The 19,729-nt window shown below is 36.2% G+C and overlaps 1 protein-coding gene across 4 annotated transcripts in view; it reads right to left on the bottom strand.

The window, feature by feature from the left end:
* Positions 1-19,729, bottom strand: part of Akt3 (AKT serine/threonine kinase 3) — a 235,142-nt gene that overhangs the window by 110,197 nt on the left and 105,216 nt on the right. For all 4 annotated transcript variants that reach the window (XM_021162759.2, XM_029481042.1, XM_029481052.1 and 1 more), the window contains one exon: positions 6,566-6,691. In XM_021162759.2, the coding sequence (XP_021018418.1) occupies positions 6,566-6,691 (126 nt within the window). The remainder of the gene's footprint in view (positions 1-6,565; positions 6,692-19,729) is intronic.

Genomic DNA, 19,729 nt, shown 5'->3' on the forward strand with positions numbered 1-19,729 from the left:
CTCCATTGGGAGCCCTGTGATCCATCCAATAGCTGACTGTGAACATCCACTTCTGTGTTTGCCAGGCCCCGGCATAGTCTCATAAGAGAGAGCTATATCTGGGTCCTTTCAGCAAAATCTTGCTAGTGTATGCAATGGTGTCAGAGTAGCAGTATTTTTCAACTCAATGTGCATGTATTCTCACCAATGTTTTCTCAATCTATGACTATGAGAAATGAGTCATGGTAACTTTTAATTTTTAGTTATGGTTATGCCATCCTTAAAAATAAATCCTAAATTACATCTCTATCTCACTGCATTTCGAAGATATCTTCATTCAGAGTCCATATTTGATCTGATAAACTCAAATTAGAATAAAGGTCAAATGTTATCCACATCCCTAAGTACTTTATAAATTTCCATTCTACATGCAATGGCTACTCAACAATTTAAGTAATGATTTTTATATTCTAAATCAATGAAAACTGAAGATGAAAACAGTATGCTTGCATAGATTTCAAGTATTCTCCAAAGACACATTTTAAATGTTTGGCATTTAGTCTGGAGCTCTTGGGAGATGGTAGAAACTTCACGAGATGTGACCTGTGTCTTTTGGCCATATCCCTGAAGATGTTTATAAGAACCTGGTCCTTTCTCTTTTTGTTCCCTGGTCATGAGAAAAACCATTTTACTCTGGTACTTTTTCACCATTAACCAGTACCTCACTATGAGCTCAAAGCAAAAAGATTAACCTCTAATGCAGGAAACCCCCCAAACTAGGAGCACAAATAAATCCTTCTGCCTTCAGTGGCTTCTTCTATGCATGTTTTCACAACAGGACAAGTATATAATGCACTGACTAACTTAAGATCCTAGTATGATGGGAGGGAAAGAATAACATTTAAATGACAGCAGAGTACTGCAAGATTTTTTTTTTTTTATAAAAGAATCATTCTTTTTAATTATGTGTACGGAGGGGTATGTTCCAGTGAGTGCAAGTACTCATGGATGCCAGATGTGTCACTCTCCCTGGAGCTGGAGTTATAAAGCAGGAATGAGTCACCTGACATAGGTGCTTGGAGTAGAACTCAGGTCAGTATGTATGCAGTCTTAAATACTGAGCCATCTCATCAGCCTTGAATCACATAGTTTTAATCCTGGTATTTAAATACCATTATCTAGGAAGATAACCTTAAACAAATCACTGACTCCAAAGGCTTCATTTTCTTATCTAAAAAGGAGAAATTTACATAGTATGTGTTCAGATATTCAAGAATAATTATTAAAGTCATAATATGTAGACTCTATGAGATAAGATTAAACTATTTTACCTTGAATAACTCAGACGAATAAGTAAGACATATTATTCATGAACCAGATAACCAAGAAACAAGGTGATAAAAACACACACATATGCACCAAACCCCAGTTTGAGGAAAGCAGAAGAATAGTTTTAAATGAATCAATGAGGAAAAGAAATTTTAAAATTAACTAGACAAAAGAAAATTACACAGCAAATAGAAGATGAGAACATTCCAAGCCAAGACAAAGAGCAGAAGAGCAGCAAAGTTTTCACGGAGTTATAAACAGCTCAGCACTGCCGAAGCAGAACTGCAGAGCAGAAGAGACATGGAGCAGGAGCTGAAAGGAGCGGCCAGATTGAAGAGATCCTAGTATGAAACATTAAGGAAGCTGGATGCCATCCAGTAGGCAATGAAGATCCAAGGCAGAGTTTTCCTGGGGAGAATGGCATAGTTAAGATATAATTTTAGAAAGATCCTTCTGACAGACAAGTGAAAGAAGAACATGAGTGGCACAGACGAGACGCAGAAATCTAGTTAAGAGTATGCATCAGAGACTAAGAGAGTGAGTCATTCCAGGAAAATAGTTCGAGGCATACATAATAGGTTCGAACATAAGAATAAAATCAGCAGAACTAGGAATGGATTGAGAGTGTGGTAAAGATGCGAAGGAAAGCAAAAGATAGGGAACAGACCAAGATTTCTACTCAAGCAGAGACAGAACTCAAACACTGAACAAAGGAAAATAGGCAACTGTCTTGAGGTCAGCCTAGGAAAAGTAAAGGCTAAAAAACACATAGGGTGGCAATAATTTTCAGTGAAATTAATATGACACAATTCTCAGGAGAGCAGTCTGGTCTGAATACATGAAAAAGTGGGAATAAGGCACACAGTTTGTAACTAAGGTTTTATAAACAATATAATCCTGTAGATTCACGTGTAATGTACAAAGTGTGAAGTCCTTAGCTAGATGTTTATTAAATACCAAATTATACTTCCTGCGAATAAGAACACAGAGAAACCTGACAGCACAGAGGGCAACACCATCCCAAAAGTTTGGTCAGTAGAATGAAATGCAACTCAAAGCCAATCCAGAAAACAAATTAAAGCTAAAAATTAACTCTAAGCTTAACAAAGGATTTTAGCCAAATGTGTTACCTTGGCATTTGAGGAAAACGTAAAAGCAAGAAGGCCATTTTCAATGTTTTCTTGCTTGTTTCCCCTGAACCAGGACTAAATCTAGTAAAGACTTTCTGACTTTCCTTTAAAGCAGGTCTTAGTTCCTCCCTTGACAAATGTCTTTCCTATTTCTGGAACAATCTTTAACTCTGAAGGTTTCAAGAGAAAGCTCTCAACTAACAGGACATGCTCAGTCCTTTTCCAGCCTATTACCATTTTATTACCCATATTACCTATCATATTTGCCCATGATTATCTACCTTTACATTAATACACATGTCATAAATGTCATCATGGGGGATGCTGAAGTATGAAGGTCTCTGTTAGGTTGAAGCCACCCTATATGACATGTTCCAGGCTACTCAGGACTATACAGTGAAACTTTGGTGGGGGTACCTAGAGCACAAAAACATGTAAGTCTGAGTCTTAGTTTCCAAAGTCTAAATTAAATAAAATTAATGCTAGACAGATGTCTACGTATATTTTTCTTTTGTTTATAATGTCCTTAGCCATGATGCTGACATAAGAAGAAAAAATGTTGACTTTTCACCACAATTAAATATGAGGTGGACACTAGAGAAATCATCAAAAGTAGTTTCAATCAAATAGTAGTTAAGTGGTATATTTAGTGAGTATAAACGGCTTTGGGTTTTTTATTCCCACCCTGGTACTGCAGTCTGAAACCAGGGCCTTATGTATGCTAAGCATATACTCTACCCCTAGCCTGGACAATGTTATTAAGAAGTGAAGAAAATCAATATAATGAATACTGGGAAATAAATTTTAAAATCCTTCTGGTTCATATCATAATTTTTTTAAATGAGTAAAAAGGCTATCTCTTGGAAATTTTATTAAAGTCCATATACAAGTATAATGTTCGTGTATGACCACACACATATACATATTAGTACTTATATGTGCACATGTGTGTGAAGCCAGGTGTCACCTTCCTCAATCACTCTCCACCCTACCCATTGAGGTAGGCTCTCAAAGTTTACAGATTATGCTGTGCTGGCCAAACCATGAGCTCCATGATTCAGTCTTTCTCCGCTACTGAGACTAGGAATAAAGTCATGATCTCCTGCACTTATTTTATATGGTTGCTGGACAGCCAAACTCAAGAACTTATATCACCACAGGAAGCAGATAGCCAAATGGAGCAATCTTAGAAGCCAGCCCATGAAGGAACATTTTTTAAAATATTTTTTTATTACGTATTTTCCTCAATTACATTTCCAATGCTATCCCAAAAGTCCCCCACTTCCCTACCCACCCATTCCCATTTTTTGGCCCTGGTGTTCCCCTGTACTGGGGCATATAAAGTTTGTGTGCCCAATGGGCCTCTCTTTACAGTGATGGCTGACTAGGCCATCTTTTGATACATATGCAGCTAGAGACAAGAGCTCCGGGGTACTGGTTAGTACATAATGTTGTTCCCCCTATAGGGTTGCAGATCTCTTTAGATCCTTGGGTACTTTCTCTAGCTCCTCCATTGGGAGCCCTGTGATCCATCCAATAGCTGACTGTGAGCATCCACTTCTGTGTTTGCTAGGCCCCGGCACAGTCTCACAAGAGACAGCTATATCTGGGTCCTTTCAGCAAAATCTTGCTAGTGTATGCAATGGTGTCAGCGTTTGGAAGCTGACTATGGGATGGATCCCTGGATATGGCAGTCTCTAGATGGTCCATTCTTTCGTCACAGCTCCAAACTTTGTCTCTGTAACTCCTTCCATGGGTGTTTTGTTCCCAATTCTAAGAAGGACTTAGATGTCCCCACTTTGGTCTTCATTCTTCTTGAGTTTCATGCGTTTAACAAATTGTATCTTATATCTTGGGTATCCTAAGTTTTGGGCTAATATCCACTTATCAGTGAGTACATATTGTGTGAGTTCCTTTGTGATTGTGTTACCTCACTCAAGATGATGCCCTCCAGGTCCATCCATTTGCCTAAAAATTCTGCTAATTTTTAATTAGCAGAAAAATAGAGGCTAATTGCAGCTATCAATGGGATATATAATATTTAACATAACCTTGTAGTAATTTTAAAGGCTAATCAAATTCTTTTAATTTTTGTATATGTATGTGTGTGCATCTGCTTGTCCATATGTGTAACATGTGCATGAAGATACCCAGAGAGGCCAGAAGAGGGTGTCAGATCCCCTGGAACCAGTATTACCCATGCTGTAGACCACCATTAGCAGTTAACTGCTGAGCCATCTCGCCAGCCTCTTAAACAATAATATTCCATAGGGGGCCAAGGCAAGTGGGGAACTAACTGCCAGCCAAAGAAAACAGGCAGTGCCTGTTTCTTCCATTGATCCCTTATAAAAGCATTGTCATCTTCTGCCTATAATACCTCCTCCTTTGTTTGAATTAGCTTCCTATTTACTTAATGGACTCATGGTAGGATCTAAGGTAATACTCCTGAGAATTAGGTATTCAACTACTACTTTACCTGCAAGAGGCAAGTACCAGGAAGTATTTGGTTATGCAAGTAAAAATTACAGATGTCAACTGCTATTTATCTTATGGAGAAGCTGTCAGTCACTAAGTAGGATCTTTCTCCACAAGTACACATTTATTTCAGCCTCTGCCAGTGGAAGTGTTAGAGCAGATGTTGGCAGACTGTGACATACAGTATGTCTTTAAAACTTGTTGGGGTGTGAAATTTCATAAGGTCAAAAAATGCTGCATTTTGATCAGCAGATAGAGATTTTTCTGTTCTTTTATAAATTATTTCAGAAAAACCAATAGAATTGCTGGTAAATGGACATTTCTTTAGTAGGACATGACAACTATTTAAAAGTTAATTTCTACCACGTTAATAAGCAAATGTTCAACCACAATTCCTTTAGCCTGAAATGTTTTAAAGCAATTTAAAAATTTAATATAGTATTCCTGTTGTCAAAGTGATTAATTTCTCACTTACAAGATCCACGAATATATAAAGAACTTGTTTTGATAAAGACTGTTTTTCTTAATACACACATATATGTGCACATATATGTATTTATAACATATAATGATAAGCAGCTTTCATTTCAAAAATAAAAGTTCTCTACACAAGAAAGAACAGATATGAATGCAGAAGGTTTTTAAATTAGTTCCCAAGGAAGTTCTCAGAAGTATCCAGGATGGTAAAGATCAAAATATGTTGCACATAAAATTTGGATAAAATTTTAGAAAAATAGTATCCTTCCTTGATTATTTGTAATTCCATATTCTTTTAGATTTATTTTTAAAACTGAAAATAAAGTTTGAAATTCTTTTGTGGTAAAATGAACTTTATAATACTTAAGAAATGTTTCTTCCCTGGATCTTTTGGTTATTTAATTATGTTCACAAACATCAATTCTCCCTCCCTTCTTTCTCCAACACATCTCATCCAACTAAAAGAGTGTAAATGAGGTCATCTAAATTCTGACCCCATAGAACAGACTGTACCTAGTTCTTCTCTATGGCAATTTGAACTGGAAACTGCTGTAGTTCTGGATAAACACGGGAGGAGCCTTTACTTAGATCAGTAGGTATAAACCATTTAAAGCTTGGTCAATTATGAAAATGAAAATAATCATTATTATCATCAAGGACACCTTTTAATTAAACAAATTCAACAAAGACAACATTTCTAAGTAAACGATGAGCATTGTTAAATATTCCAAAGAAATATGAATATAACTAAAAATATAAAATAATCTCAGGAAATGATTTCTAATAGAAAAACATTTATATAATAAGACAAACAACCAAACACTGTGACACGGAATCCTGTGAGATAATGCAGAAAGGAGGATAACATCTTATAACCCAGATCATAGGTCCTTATTTACACTTTATATAAAAAAACCTTAAGTTGTGTATGTGGGCAATTATATTTAATATATTACATTCAACTCTAAATACGAAAAACAGTAAACTATATTGTACTGCATAAGATTATAAGTCCCTGTCATAAGGAGTTGAAATTTCTTACAGAGTTGATCATTTCTTTCCATCAAGTGTAGACAAACTTTCATGCTGGTTTCTCAGATCCATACACACACCTGCCACATAACATCATGCAGATAAATGAACCCACAGTGAATTAACAATTGTTAATCACTTACTTGCCACTGAGAAGTTGTTGAGGGGATAAGGTAAGTCCACATCTTGAGGTTTCTCCTTATAGCCTATGAATGAACCATCTGTCTTCAAAAGGAAGTATCTTGGCCTCCAGTTTTTTATATATTCTCCTAGATGGAAAGAGCACACATGTTAATGCCAAAAATGAAGTAATGTTTAGGTAAGAAAAGAAATTATGGCTTAACACACCCCATAACACTGACCTGCAAAATTTTAATGAGGTAATTTTCTTTTAGCTTGACTTACAAAAGAAAATAAGACTACAATTAAATTTAATAAACCCCAGACACTTTGTTTAATGATTCCATACTTTGATTATTCATTTGGACTGTTATTCCTTCAGAGAATCATTCTCCTGAACATACATTTTGTTCACTTTTCCACTTTATCAGTTAACTGTTAAAGCATATTTTCAGCCATTTTATAAGGCTCTAGTAATTCCATGAACAGTATTTATAAATTGCAGGGAAAAAAGATCATAAGCAGAGTGTGAAATACATGTTCCACTTTCATGATTAATAATACTCCTTTTTGGCTTTTGTTTTTCAAGCAAGGGGAAAGAAGCTAACTCCTTTCCCTTTGTAAGACCAGGTCTCACAGGATTACCTCAAACTCAATCGTCTGGCCTCAGCCTTTAGGATTATTATAGGATGTATTTCTTTGTTAATCTTGACCTTAACTTCCTCTTTCTAGGAAAATAACCTTTCACACAATGCTGTGACCAGTCACAAAACTGAAAGAACATGAGTTAATAAAGCTCAAAAGCACACCACAGTTACATACAGAAACAAATGCAACACAGTATAGTTATAGGGCACGACTAACTCTATAGAAATGTGCATTTTATTCCATTTCCATATGAGCTCCACCTAACTACCAAAATAGACCCAATTTGAACCAGCAGTGCCTTAATAGCTCAATGGCAAGCGAGGCATAGCAGTTCACACCTGTTTTCTCAGCACTAGAGGAGGCTAAAGCAGGAGCATCACCATGAATGCCAGGTCATGCTGAGCTCCAAATCAAGACTTGGGGATGGAGGGTTTATGGAGTAAGTGCATCAGCAAGGGAGGAAGGAAGAGGGGTGGAAGAGAAAGAAGAAAATGCTGAAGGGGAGGAGGGAACCATGCGGTCTTCTGCTATTAGGAAGTGCTGAATTTCAGAACTACAAAAATCTGAAAATTTTACATTTGATACAAAGCAACTTGTTCTTTGGGCCAAGTTTAAACCTAGCATTTGACTTCTGGCATGCCTTATCCTACCAGTAGTAAGTCAGAACTTCCTTAGTGTCTCCCTGACAGCCTCACCTAACTGACCCATTACTGCTTTACATCCAGCCTGTTAACGTTCTCAATTGCTTTCCCCAAACCTCCCCACAGCTTCTACTAACAAATCTCCTCCAGATTACTCTTATCAGAGTGTATACTCCATTGCTCTTCCCCTCATCCTGCTCTAACGTATTTTTACACTAAAGCAACCTGATGGGCATGTGCAGCAACACTCGGGACAGAGACAGGTGGATCCTTCTGAGTTCAAGACCAATCTTGATCTATAGAGTGAACTCTAGGCCAGCCAAAGAGTAAGATCCTGTCTCAGAAAACAAACAAACGAACAAAACCAAAAAAGCAAATTTACTGCATTTAATGTAACATATATTTACGTATGTATCATGCTTATATATGATACATACATATATAGTTTTTTCCTGAGCAGCACGGTGGCATGTAACCCTAGCACTAGGAAGGCAAAGGCAAGGGACTACAAGTTAAGGCTACACCTGACCCTGACCTCTTAGTAAAAAAGCAGCATCACTGTACAGCATTTCTATCTACACCTAAACACAAATAGCTGGATTTTCTTTTCTGTTAATATATTCAATTTATTATAGTATTGGAACTGAATTATAAGAAGATTGAAATATAAGAAGAGAATAAAACTCAAGTGGATAACTGAAGAAGGGAAGCCTATTCAAATAGTTGTTAGCTTACTCAGATTGTATCTTGAATAAATCGTGCATATTGTACACAGTTTTAAAAATCATGTATTAGTCATACAGATACTGGTTTACTGATTAAACAGTTCAACTTTCACAGCTGAAACACTTTGCATAGTTTTATTATAATTAATCAATTTCATTTTTTAAAAAACCTCTTTAAAGTACTGAGAAGCTTGTAAAGCTATGATAGCAAACATGGTTTCCAAACTTCTACTCTTTGTCCTTGGAGCTCATTTTTTATCATCTCAGCAACTACTGACATTTCTTTGTTGACTTGCATCGAAATAGTCTAGTACCCTGTACTTAAACTGCCTATTACTTGATTGATAGTCATAGTAAATAAATAAAAGATATAAGCAAATGTAAATATTTCACACATGCATATAGGTAGATAAATTTCAACACACACATACCTGATGCCTTATCTACTTTTATTAAGACAAAATTCATTCTTGCCAATCACATAATATTTACTTAAGTTCACAGTTCTTATTCAACTCCAAAACTTTGTTTCTGTGTTGACTGTCATTATTATTTAATTCTTTCCTATTTAATTATGTGTTACTATACAACTTTATATTGTTAGGTGCCAATATCTAATCAATGATGTAGCATTTAGGTTTCAAAGGCTGTTGTTAACAAGAGCAGATTTATACTGATACAGTTACATGTCTGTCAAGATGAACAGCAAGTGATAATTTCACAATCATACAAAGATAAAATGAAACAAACTCATTTGAAAAGTATAAAGACCACATCATAATTAGAATATTTTTCTTATGTAAATAGAACTGAACACATACATTCTTTCAGAAAATGTAAAATTAAAATCAAAATTTTATTTCTAAACCGAATTTTACTTTAGCATCTTAAGTATTTCCATGTTCAGATTGATAGTGAATAAAAAATTAGAGCTGTCAAAAGTTCTGTGAAAATTAGTCTATTATATATCCCTTAAGAAAAATGCACAACCACCAGACAGGGATTCACTTATTTCCTCCAAAGAAAATAAAGGAGAAACAGAAAATTTCTGTTCCACTAAATGAAAAATTAGCAGTATTATTGAATATATTTTTAATAATTTTGAATTGATTCATATACTCAGCAATTGAGTTGGTCACCACAGTTAAACTGAGTGTCAATTTTTCAATGAAGACTTCTAATTTGCTTTTTGGTTTTTTTTTTTTTTTTGTCATTTAACATCTACAACATAAAAGACCTTGCAATATATTCATTCAGTTATGAATGAATTATTCAGTCATTTAGTCAGTCAGTCTGTCAGTCAGTCAGTCACTTAGTTAAAGGTGCTGGGAACACAAGCTGTAACCCCTTGCCCACCAACCAAAATAAAAAAGACCAAATCTCTAACTTCAAGGAGCTTTTTCCAGTATTCCTCCAGAGTTCAGATATGCCTAGTTAGCACCTGGAGAAAGGAACTAAGTATTTTCTTCAGGTGAAAGTGGGGGGCAGAGGACAAAGAACCTTTTTATGTTTCTACAAAAATTCTGAAGAAAAAAAAACAAATTTCAGCATGGTGTACTGGCTTTATTAAATATACCTTTTTCCATTTCCACAAATGGAATGAATGTGTGTGCCTCTGAAGAATGATCCTTACATAGGGCATAAAGGCTGCAAGTGAGTGAACAACAGAAACGGTAGTGTCTCTTGTTGTTTCCCTAGGCCCAATATAGGGGTAAACTTTCCTAGCCTGAAACTAAGTAAAACGTTAGTTTTTCATGACTAACTCCCTGGCATGGCACTGAGGACAGTGAATGCTAAGCACTGCTAGGGTAGAACTGTCTCGATAGCATAAGGAGTCCCAACTGGGCCTTTTCCAAGTGATCATGAAAAATTACCTAAATAGTTCTGCCACTAATGCAATAAATCCAGCAATAAGAGCTCAAGAAAAGATGATATCATAAGGCTGTTCTATGAGTAGAAACAAACAAACAAAAAAAATCCTAGATTTTATGGGCCTACATGCCCAGAATAACAAGAAAAATTCAAATAATCAGTCATTAAGATAAACCAATAATAACCAGCCATGTTGCTTTTAGTTGTGATGCTGCAATGTGTTCCTGTGCATGCACCTGAGCGTTGTAAGAGGAGCTTTGGGATCTTTCTGCATCTCAAATATTGGGATTTCAGGTCTGAACCACTGCACCCAGCTCTAAACATGGGTGCTGAGGATCTGATCTCAAGTTCTTATACTTGTGCATCAAGTATTGTAGAGACTAAGCTATTCCACAGCCCCCATAATTCTATTTTTAAAGATAGTACTTGCATCAAAGCTAATATTAAATTTCAACAATCAAAGCCGGGCGGTGGTGGCGCACGCCTTTAATCCCAGCACTCAGGAGGCAGAAGCAGGCGGATTTCTGAGTTCGAGGCCAGCCTGGTCTACAAAGTGAGTTCCAGGACAGCCAGGACTACACAGAGAAACCCTGTCTCGAAAAAACAAAACAAAAAACAAACAAACAAAAAAAATTCAACAATCATTATAGGAACAATTGGATAAAGTGGCCAGCACAACCTTTTCCTAACTTATCATCTACTATAACTTGTGCTTCTTCTTCCTTACCAACTCTTTGATGAGAGGATATGTACACTGTAAAATCCAGTGTTTCCAAAATGAATAGTCAGGCTTTGCTTATTGTCAGAGTTGTTCCCAGTTGTATGTCCTTAGGCAATACTGTCACTATGCAAACATTACTGAATAAATCTAGATCATACAGCCACCACATAGGTAATCCCCTTGCCTGTGTCTGTAGTTTATGTGTATAACCTATTACTCCTAGGGATACAATGAACAAAATAAGATTAAATCAAGACCAAGTAGAAATGATGTAACCAAAAACCAAGATAAATAAACACAAGTTACCAGTGTCCAAACAAAGGGTACTATCTTACCGTGTACATTTTTTAATTAAGTAGAAGTGACTCTAAATAATGACTGAAAGCATTGTATAGAAAATATGTAAGCCAATACCAATCAAATCATTATCAAGTACTATTCACTATAGAATTATGACATATCTTTGCACAACCAGCTCTAAAAATTTGTTTACATTAAAATCACCACAACCACATAAGTAGTGAATTTTATAATGACTATATAATTTCTCAGCTCTATAATCAATATTATGGGACCACCATTCCATGTATGGTCTTTTACTTTCCCAAAAAGGATTCTGGCATTTTGGAGTAAAGTAATTACTAAATGATAGACCTTCAAAAGAAGTACAAATCCCAATCTCTGGAATGACCTTATTCTATAGAAGAGAATATCATCACATTTTGCAAGAGAGGCAAGGAGGTTACTGATTTTAGAACAGCTTTTCCTGGGTTATCCAGGTAGCCCCATATAAATTTAAAATACACTTAAAATAGTAGATTTGATAGAAAAGTAAACATGAGGCAAGGAGGTTACTGATTTTAGAACAGCTTTTCCTGGGTTATCCAGGTAGCCCCATACAAATTTAAAATACACTTAAAATAGTAGATTTGATAGAAAAGTAAACATGACATATGAAAAAAGGAAGGAAGCAGGTGAATAGAAACAATGGCATAAGATTTAGTACAAACTAAAAAAAAAAAAAAAAATCGGTCCACCACAAATAAGAATAAAGAACAGATTTTCTCTGAAGGCCTTTGAAGGAAGAGTAACCTTGCTCATGTCTTGTTTTCTGTTGTGGTTGCCATGACTGTGAAATATTTGTTGCTATAAGGCATCATTGTAGTTTTTTAATAAACCTACCCTAAGAAATGAAAGACAGCTTTTATATATACTGTTATCAAAGACTTATTCAAAGATTTATTCATTTATTTATTTCATGTATATGAGTATACTGTCGCTGTCTTCAGACACACCAGTAGAGGGCATTGAATCCCATTACAGATGGTTGTGAGCCACCATGTGGTCACTGGGAATTGAACTCAGGTCCTCTGGAAGAGCAGTCAGTGCTCTTAACTACTGAGCCATCTCTCCAGCTCCCAAAGACTTATTTATACAACAACCACAAAAATAAATCTAATGATCCATTATCATTTTAGCATGAGAGAAAAGGATAGATACAGCTGTACTCAGTCAATTTCTTGTAAATGCAAAGAAAAAATGTCAAACTGTTTTAATAATAAGCAGTAGAGAATCTATTTGTGAACTGTAGGTTTGTAAGAAAATGTTTTCTTTCTATCAGTTCTGAGCTCTACTAGGTCATATTCTAGAGTTGGGGTCTTGGCCAACTTTCCTTTTAATTAATAATTCACTTCCTATATTACAACAAACAATCCCAATGGTTCTGAGGAGATTGCTACCATTACAAAAAAAAGTCACAAATGATAATTTTGTTTTGGCTAAAGCCTAAAAATTTTCCCAGCCTATTCAAATGGATCATATTGGGAGTGGAGTGATAGACATTCTACTCCAGGTCTCCTGAAGTTGTTCATCTCGTGTCAAATTACGTTGTTTAATGTCTTCATTTTAAGTCAGTCTACATTAAAAACTTTATTCCATTATTCATTAATACTTCATTAAGAATTGACACCATAGTTTTTAAAACTTTCTGATGAAGACATCAAAAAGTACCATAGTAAGAATTAGGGGCCTTTATGTCTAGACCAAAAGCAGATTAAATGTCCCAACAGGCTCTGATCTGTATTTCACTAGATATGTCCACATTTCTTCAGATATCTAACTAGAAAATATGATTAAACAATCCCGGCTTCTGCTCTTAAAGGTGAATTGTTGCTAAATGTCCAATTCTGTCTTAAAGTTAAGTCTTATGGAAGAAGCTTTATCTTAAAAAAAAAAAAAAAAGATAAAGTTAGAAGCAAGATGAAAGATGGAGAACACTGCATCATCCTCATAAACTAGAAACCTACCCTCACCCTTATGCTAACATGGGCTAGGCTAAAAATATATAGCAATAACAAATAGGTAAAATAAATTTGGCCTTATTAACACGGACACAACCTAGTTCAACTGATTTGATATAATTATAGCACTAATTTTCACAAATCTCATAAATCAATCATTTAGAATACAATTATAAAAATCATACTAAAATACGTTCCTGTAACATAGGATAGGACATGAGATTAGATTCCTATTTCCCCATAGAAAATTAAAGACCCTGATTAGTAACAGTAAATAAACTTAAATTATTAAGATATAATCATGATATTGATGTTTAAGTTACCAGTGGCGACTCCTACTTGATGTATTACGGATTTAAAAAGATACCCAAACTTCGCAAACTAGGTTGATGGGTTTTTTTAAATACTCTACTTCATAATTCTCTCAGTGGCCAGGTATGGTGGCACACACCTGCAGATCATACCCTGGAGGCTGAGGCAGGATTGTGTGTTTGATTCCATTCTGAGTTACATTACACTGTAATGTGATGTCTTGGAGCAAGACTCTGGGGCACACAGCTTATATGTGAATCATGATTATGCCACTGCTTAACTAAAGGAACTTGGCCTCCTCCACACCCCAACTAGAAAATGAGAATTATCATAGTGTCTACGCAAATTATGTAGGGACACAATATAGAAGCTCTTAAAATTCTGCATGGCATATATTAGGTACTAGATTTTGTTATTAAATGGAACCATTGCTAATTAATGCAATTTATAATCAGCATTGTACTTATCCAGGAATATTTATATAATTAGAAAACAATAAATGTGTATCATAAATCAAAAACAGTCTTTTAAGCTGGGGAGAGGTCTTTGAAACTTTTCTTTTTAATATTTATTTGTATTATTATAATACATATGTGGAGAGGGCACTACATAGTTATTGCAGGTATGCCCAGAGTCTAGAAGAGAGTTTAGGTTCCCTGGAGGGAAAAACAAAAGTTGTGAACAGCATGACATGGGTGCTGGAAACCACACTTGAGTCCTTTGAAGAACAGTACTTGCTTTTCACCAGAGTACCCCTCTCTCTCTAGCCTGGAAATACTTGTTTTTACTAAAGAAATGTAAAAATTATGCAATATCTAAATACAGTATTAGTTACAATCATATTCTTTCTTTAAGACAAATATAAAGGATCAGAAAAGTAAACAGAAGTCTCGGAGCTTTTAGAACTTCTTTTCCTCTATTGATGGGATGTCCGTGTACTGTCCAGGTTCATCTGGAACTGAGCTCAAGCAATCCCTTAGGCTTTAGCCTCCCAGGCACTAGTCACATCTCACCTAGTGAACAATTATTATGAATTTAAGAATTTCTAGGCGCTGAGGAGATGGCTCTGCAGGCAAAAGCACTTGTTCTGCAAGCCTGACCATCAGAGTCAGATCCAAAGAACCCACAAAAATGCTAGGCTGTGATCCCAATACAGGCAAGGCAAAGACAGTAGATCCTGGAATGATATGGCTAAGCCAGTAGAATGTAAGGCTCTGGGTTCAAGTGAAAAATCCTGCCTCAGTATATAAGGTGGACAGCGATAAATGAAGGCACCTGACTTCAACCTTTGCCTCCACACTCATATGCACATAATGTATGTTCACCTGCATACATGTGTGCCCATTTTCATACTTGTGCACTTGAGGCTGGAGGGATGATAGCTCAGTGGTTAAGAGTACTGACTGTTCTTCCAAAGAACCCAGGTTCAGATCCCAACACTTTGCAGTACCTTACAACTATACTTAACACCACTTTCAGACAATCTAATGCCCTCTTTTGACCTCTGTACTTGTGATGGACAGACATACAGACAGACAAAGCACCAAAACATAGAAAATAAAAATAAAGTCTTAAAACTTTTTAAATAATTTAGTGTTGAAATACATACAAGTACTTAAAACATAAATGGATTATGCAGGTATAATCCAACCCTCATAAAATATTAAGTCTAGAAAAGAAGTGGAAGTTTCTGGATATGTCAAGTAATACAGACTCAAACCGTGTCTTGCTGATACAGACTCACATGGTGAGGTCGACTCATGTGGTGTATTGCTGAGGCAAGACCCATGGGAGGACATGTGATGTTTGGAGAAAGTATAAATAGGACACAACAGACACAATGTGTCAGAGGCCTGGCAGTTTCTGTTAGATCTAGCCACGGCTGATTCCTGTTTGCTATCCTGACATTACTGGACTGGACTACTGGTATCCTGACTAACAGAGATTGGAATAGCTCCATGCAACTTCTAAACAGGTTCACATCTCCTTGTCCTATTACCATCTTTTCTCCTCTACCTTTGGACAGTGGGCTAGAAGGAGGCGGCGGGGGGGGGGGTGTCAAAGTATTTGAGAAACTTTATTAAAAATATGTTTTAAGAAATCTAAGCCTACATAGTAAGAAGTGTTAGGAATGAAATATCGAATCTGAAGAGGTGAGAAATTTTTAGGGATATATAAAGCTGAACATATCTGCATATATCTGCAGTCCCAGATATTCGGGAGGCTGAAGAAAGAGGATCCCTTGATTCTAGAACCTAGAAATCAGCTTGGACATAATAGTTTAGGATATAGACATATGCAAAATCTAGTTTTCTAAATAAAAATGTCTTTACTCACTTCTGATGAACGATGGTTGTATTATTTTCCTTTACTGATTCCTTCAAATAAGTAACTTCCTTCTCCTTTAACTACTCAGTGCTGAACTAGGGTATCAAAGCACTGTCCTTAACCATATTATGTAACACACATCTGTGACTCTCTGTCATTTCCAAATACCTATACATGCTCCTAGAGAAAGGGCAGTAATTACTATTTGTTGTCTGTGGCATATTCAATACACAATCTTTCAACATTTCAACATTCTGTTGCTTCTCTGTAGATTCCAAAATGAGGAGGGACTGCCTGCTCTCTTCTTTCAGAGGTCAGTCTAATCCTGGACTGACAATATTACCACTGCAACTGGCGACACAGAAGTTGTTTACAGTTTTGGTAAACCTGCATTGTATGTTCAAGATGCCTTAAAAGCTTTCCAGATGTACCCACATTTCTGCTTTTCCATATGTTCCTTCATGATTATTTTGAGAAATATATTATAGTCAAGAAATTTTCCTTCCACTGCATAATGCATGAACTTGTCATTTAAGTATAGTTTTCATGCCTGCTTCCTAAGGAAGGTTAGAATCCATGAAGAAATTAAAAAAAACAAAAACAAAAAACAACAACAACCTATGCACCAAATACTGTAAGGCAGTGTTTCTCAACCTGTGGGTTGTGACCCTTTGGGTGAGGGTGAACAACCCTTTCACATGGATCTCCGAAGGCCGTCAGAAAATACAGATATTTATATTATGATTCATAACAGTAACACAATTAGTTATGAAGTACCAATAAAAATAATTTTATGGTTGGAGGCCACCACAATATGTGGAACTATAGTAAAGGCTGCATTATTTAGAATGTTAAGAGCCACTGTTGTAAGATGTTACAAGGCCAACTTTAACTTCTCTAAGGAAGTGCTTTATCTACATTCTATTTAAAATGTTCCATAATCGTAACAATTACCATCTTACCTTTAAGCATTCTGGTATTTGTTTAATGATACCCAGCTTATTAAACCCTGAAACCTATGGTTTTCAGGCAACTTTACACCAAGAAATAATACATTTAATCATTCTTTTAAACAAAACAACATCCTAACAGTATTATAGTATCAAATTTAACTGAGAAAAATCAAGGGGGAGTGGAGAACACTCAATGCTGCACACAATCTCGCCAACAGAAAATAGCATCCTGGCAATTTAATAAAGAATAAACCATGAGATTAGTTTACATAGAAGAAGATATGTTGTGGAGAATTACTCAATCTGTACTAAGCTTCCTGCTGGGTTAAATGTGAGCTAAATTATTATTTTGCTTTCACTTACGCCCTTGTACAATGTGAAAGCAGAGCTGTCTTTTTCTACATTACTGCAAAAACTCTCCATTTCTACACCATACCTCATTTAAATATGAAGTCATTTCCACACTATTTTAATAATGTGGAAATGTTAAAAGTACTGCAAATGCAGAGGAAAGCAGATCTCTGTGAGTTCAAGGCCATCCTGAACTACATAATGAGTTCTAGGACAGCCAGGACCACAAAAAGAGACCTTGCCTCAAAACAACACAATAAGAAAAAAATTCTGCAAAAAAAATTGACTTATTTAAACATATAGTTTCATTAGAAAAAATTAACATCCATACTGTAACATTTTCTATTTTTAGCACCTCATACTCTCTGCATATTTAAATTTAAGTAGTATCTTACATATAATTTTAGGAAGTAGCCTTAATAAAATCAAATATGGAAGCAATGTAACCCTAATACAAACCTACTCACCATGTCTGTTCAACACCTAGAACACATCAGGCAAAGAAATGACTATTAACTGTATAAGTACACAACTTATCACTATTCCGCCACACTCATGGCACAAAAACTTAGAATATCTCAGAATAAAAAAAACCCTGAGATCACTCCCTACCATCCCTTTGGTCTCTACTGTTTAAGTACTACACAACTGGAGAGCTCGCTAATCAGGAGGTCTGTGCTGGGCAAGGACAGGGTATACTGTCAAACTAGTTTAACCTGCTGTCATTTCACCTCTGCTTTATAAAATTAGTGGGAAGCATAGCACTTTATCTTACCCCTTCACATAAACATCTCTCCAATCATCAACCTCTAGTGGTGTGGGACCCTGAAAAGGACATATCACTAAACTCAAGACATCTAATCATTTTAAGGGTAAATTCATGCCCTTCAAAATTCTTGCTTTCCTTAAACAATAATCTATTATGTCCATTGTGATCAGGTTAGAAGAAAGCTTGACTTTGCTTAAAAATCCTCAGCTAAGCCCTGTCTGTATTCAGGTATCACTCCAAGGGATCCATCCCTTCACACAAATGAGGGATGAGCATTGCCGTCTCCTCACTGCAGAGACAGCTACCAGGAAACTGAGCCACACAGAAGCCTGTAGAGGACACACAGCTACACAAACAACATCCTTTTATCTTCTTCCTCACAGTGGATGTGAATCCATCTGTCCAGATTCAAGTGACAGTTATGCTACTTATTACACTAAGTATCGGAGTGACAAACTGGGCATAACATCCTTCATGCCTTAGTTCCCTCTTCTGTAAAATGGGGACAGCAGTAATAGAAAAATAGATTAATAATACACACAGAACATCTGCTCACAGTAAGAATTATAAAATTGTTTGCTGCCGGGCGGTGGTGGCACACGCCTTTAATCCCTGCACTTGGGAGGCAGAGGCAGGCTAATTTCTGAGTTTGAGGCCAGCCTGGTCTACAGAGTGAGTTCCAGGACAGCCAGGACTACACAGAGAAACCCTGTCTCAAAAAACCAAAAAATAAACAAACAAAAAACAAAAACAAAAACAAAAATAAAATTGTTTGCTAATAAACTAAAATGTCCTATGGTATAAAAAAAGAAAAAAATGCAAAAACCTTAGGAGCGGGAAGAATATGAAGATACATGATAGTCATGTCTTCAATTCTTTTTTAAAGGCAAATAAAAGAAATTTAGGGATTAGGGCGATAGTGATAAAGTTTTTGCCACAGAAACATGAAGACTTAGGTTCAATCCCCAAAACCTTCACAAAAGCTGGGCAGGATGTACAAGCTGGTGTTCCAGTCCTTGGGCAGTAGAGACAAGTGATCCCTAGGGCTCACAGACCAGTCAACCTAGTGAATCATGTGAGCTCCCAATGAGTTACCTAGACCTCAAAAATTAACATCATGGAGAGTGATGGACAAAGACACCTGACATCCACACAGTTACACAAACAGGATATATGAAAAAAACTTCCATTTCATTATTTGCTGTACTTGGTCCTGTTTTGATCTACCATCCTCACTAACAATGATCTTGAAAACTTAGGATACCCAAGATATAAGATACAATTTGCAAAACACATGAAACTCAAGAAGAACGAAAACCAAAGTGTGGACACTTTGCCCCTTCTTAGAATTGGGAACAAAACACCCACAGAAGGACTTACAGAGAAAAAGTTTGGAACTGAGACGAAAGGATGGACCATCTGGAGACTGCCATACCCGGAGATCCATCCCATAATCAGCCTCCAAACGCTGACATCATTGCATACACTAGCAAGATTTTGCTGAAAGGACCCTGATATAGCTGTCTCTTGTGAGACTATGCCGGGGCCTAACAAACACAGAAGTGGA

Source organism: Mus caroli, chromosome 1 (genome assembly GCF_900094665.2).
Source record: "Mus caroli chromosome 1, CAROLI_EIJ_v1.1, whole genome shotgun sequence".
In the NCBI taxonomy this organism is placed as follows: domain Eukaryota; kingdom Metazoa; phylum Chordata; class Mammalia; order Rodentia; family Muridae; genus Mus; species Mus caroli.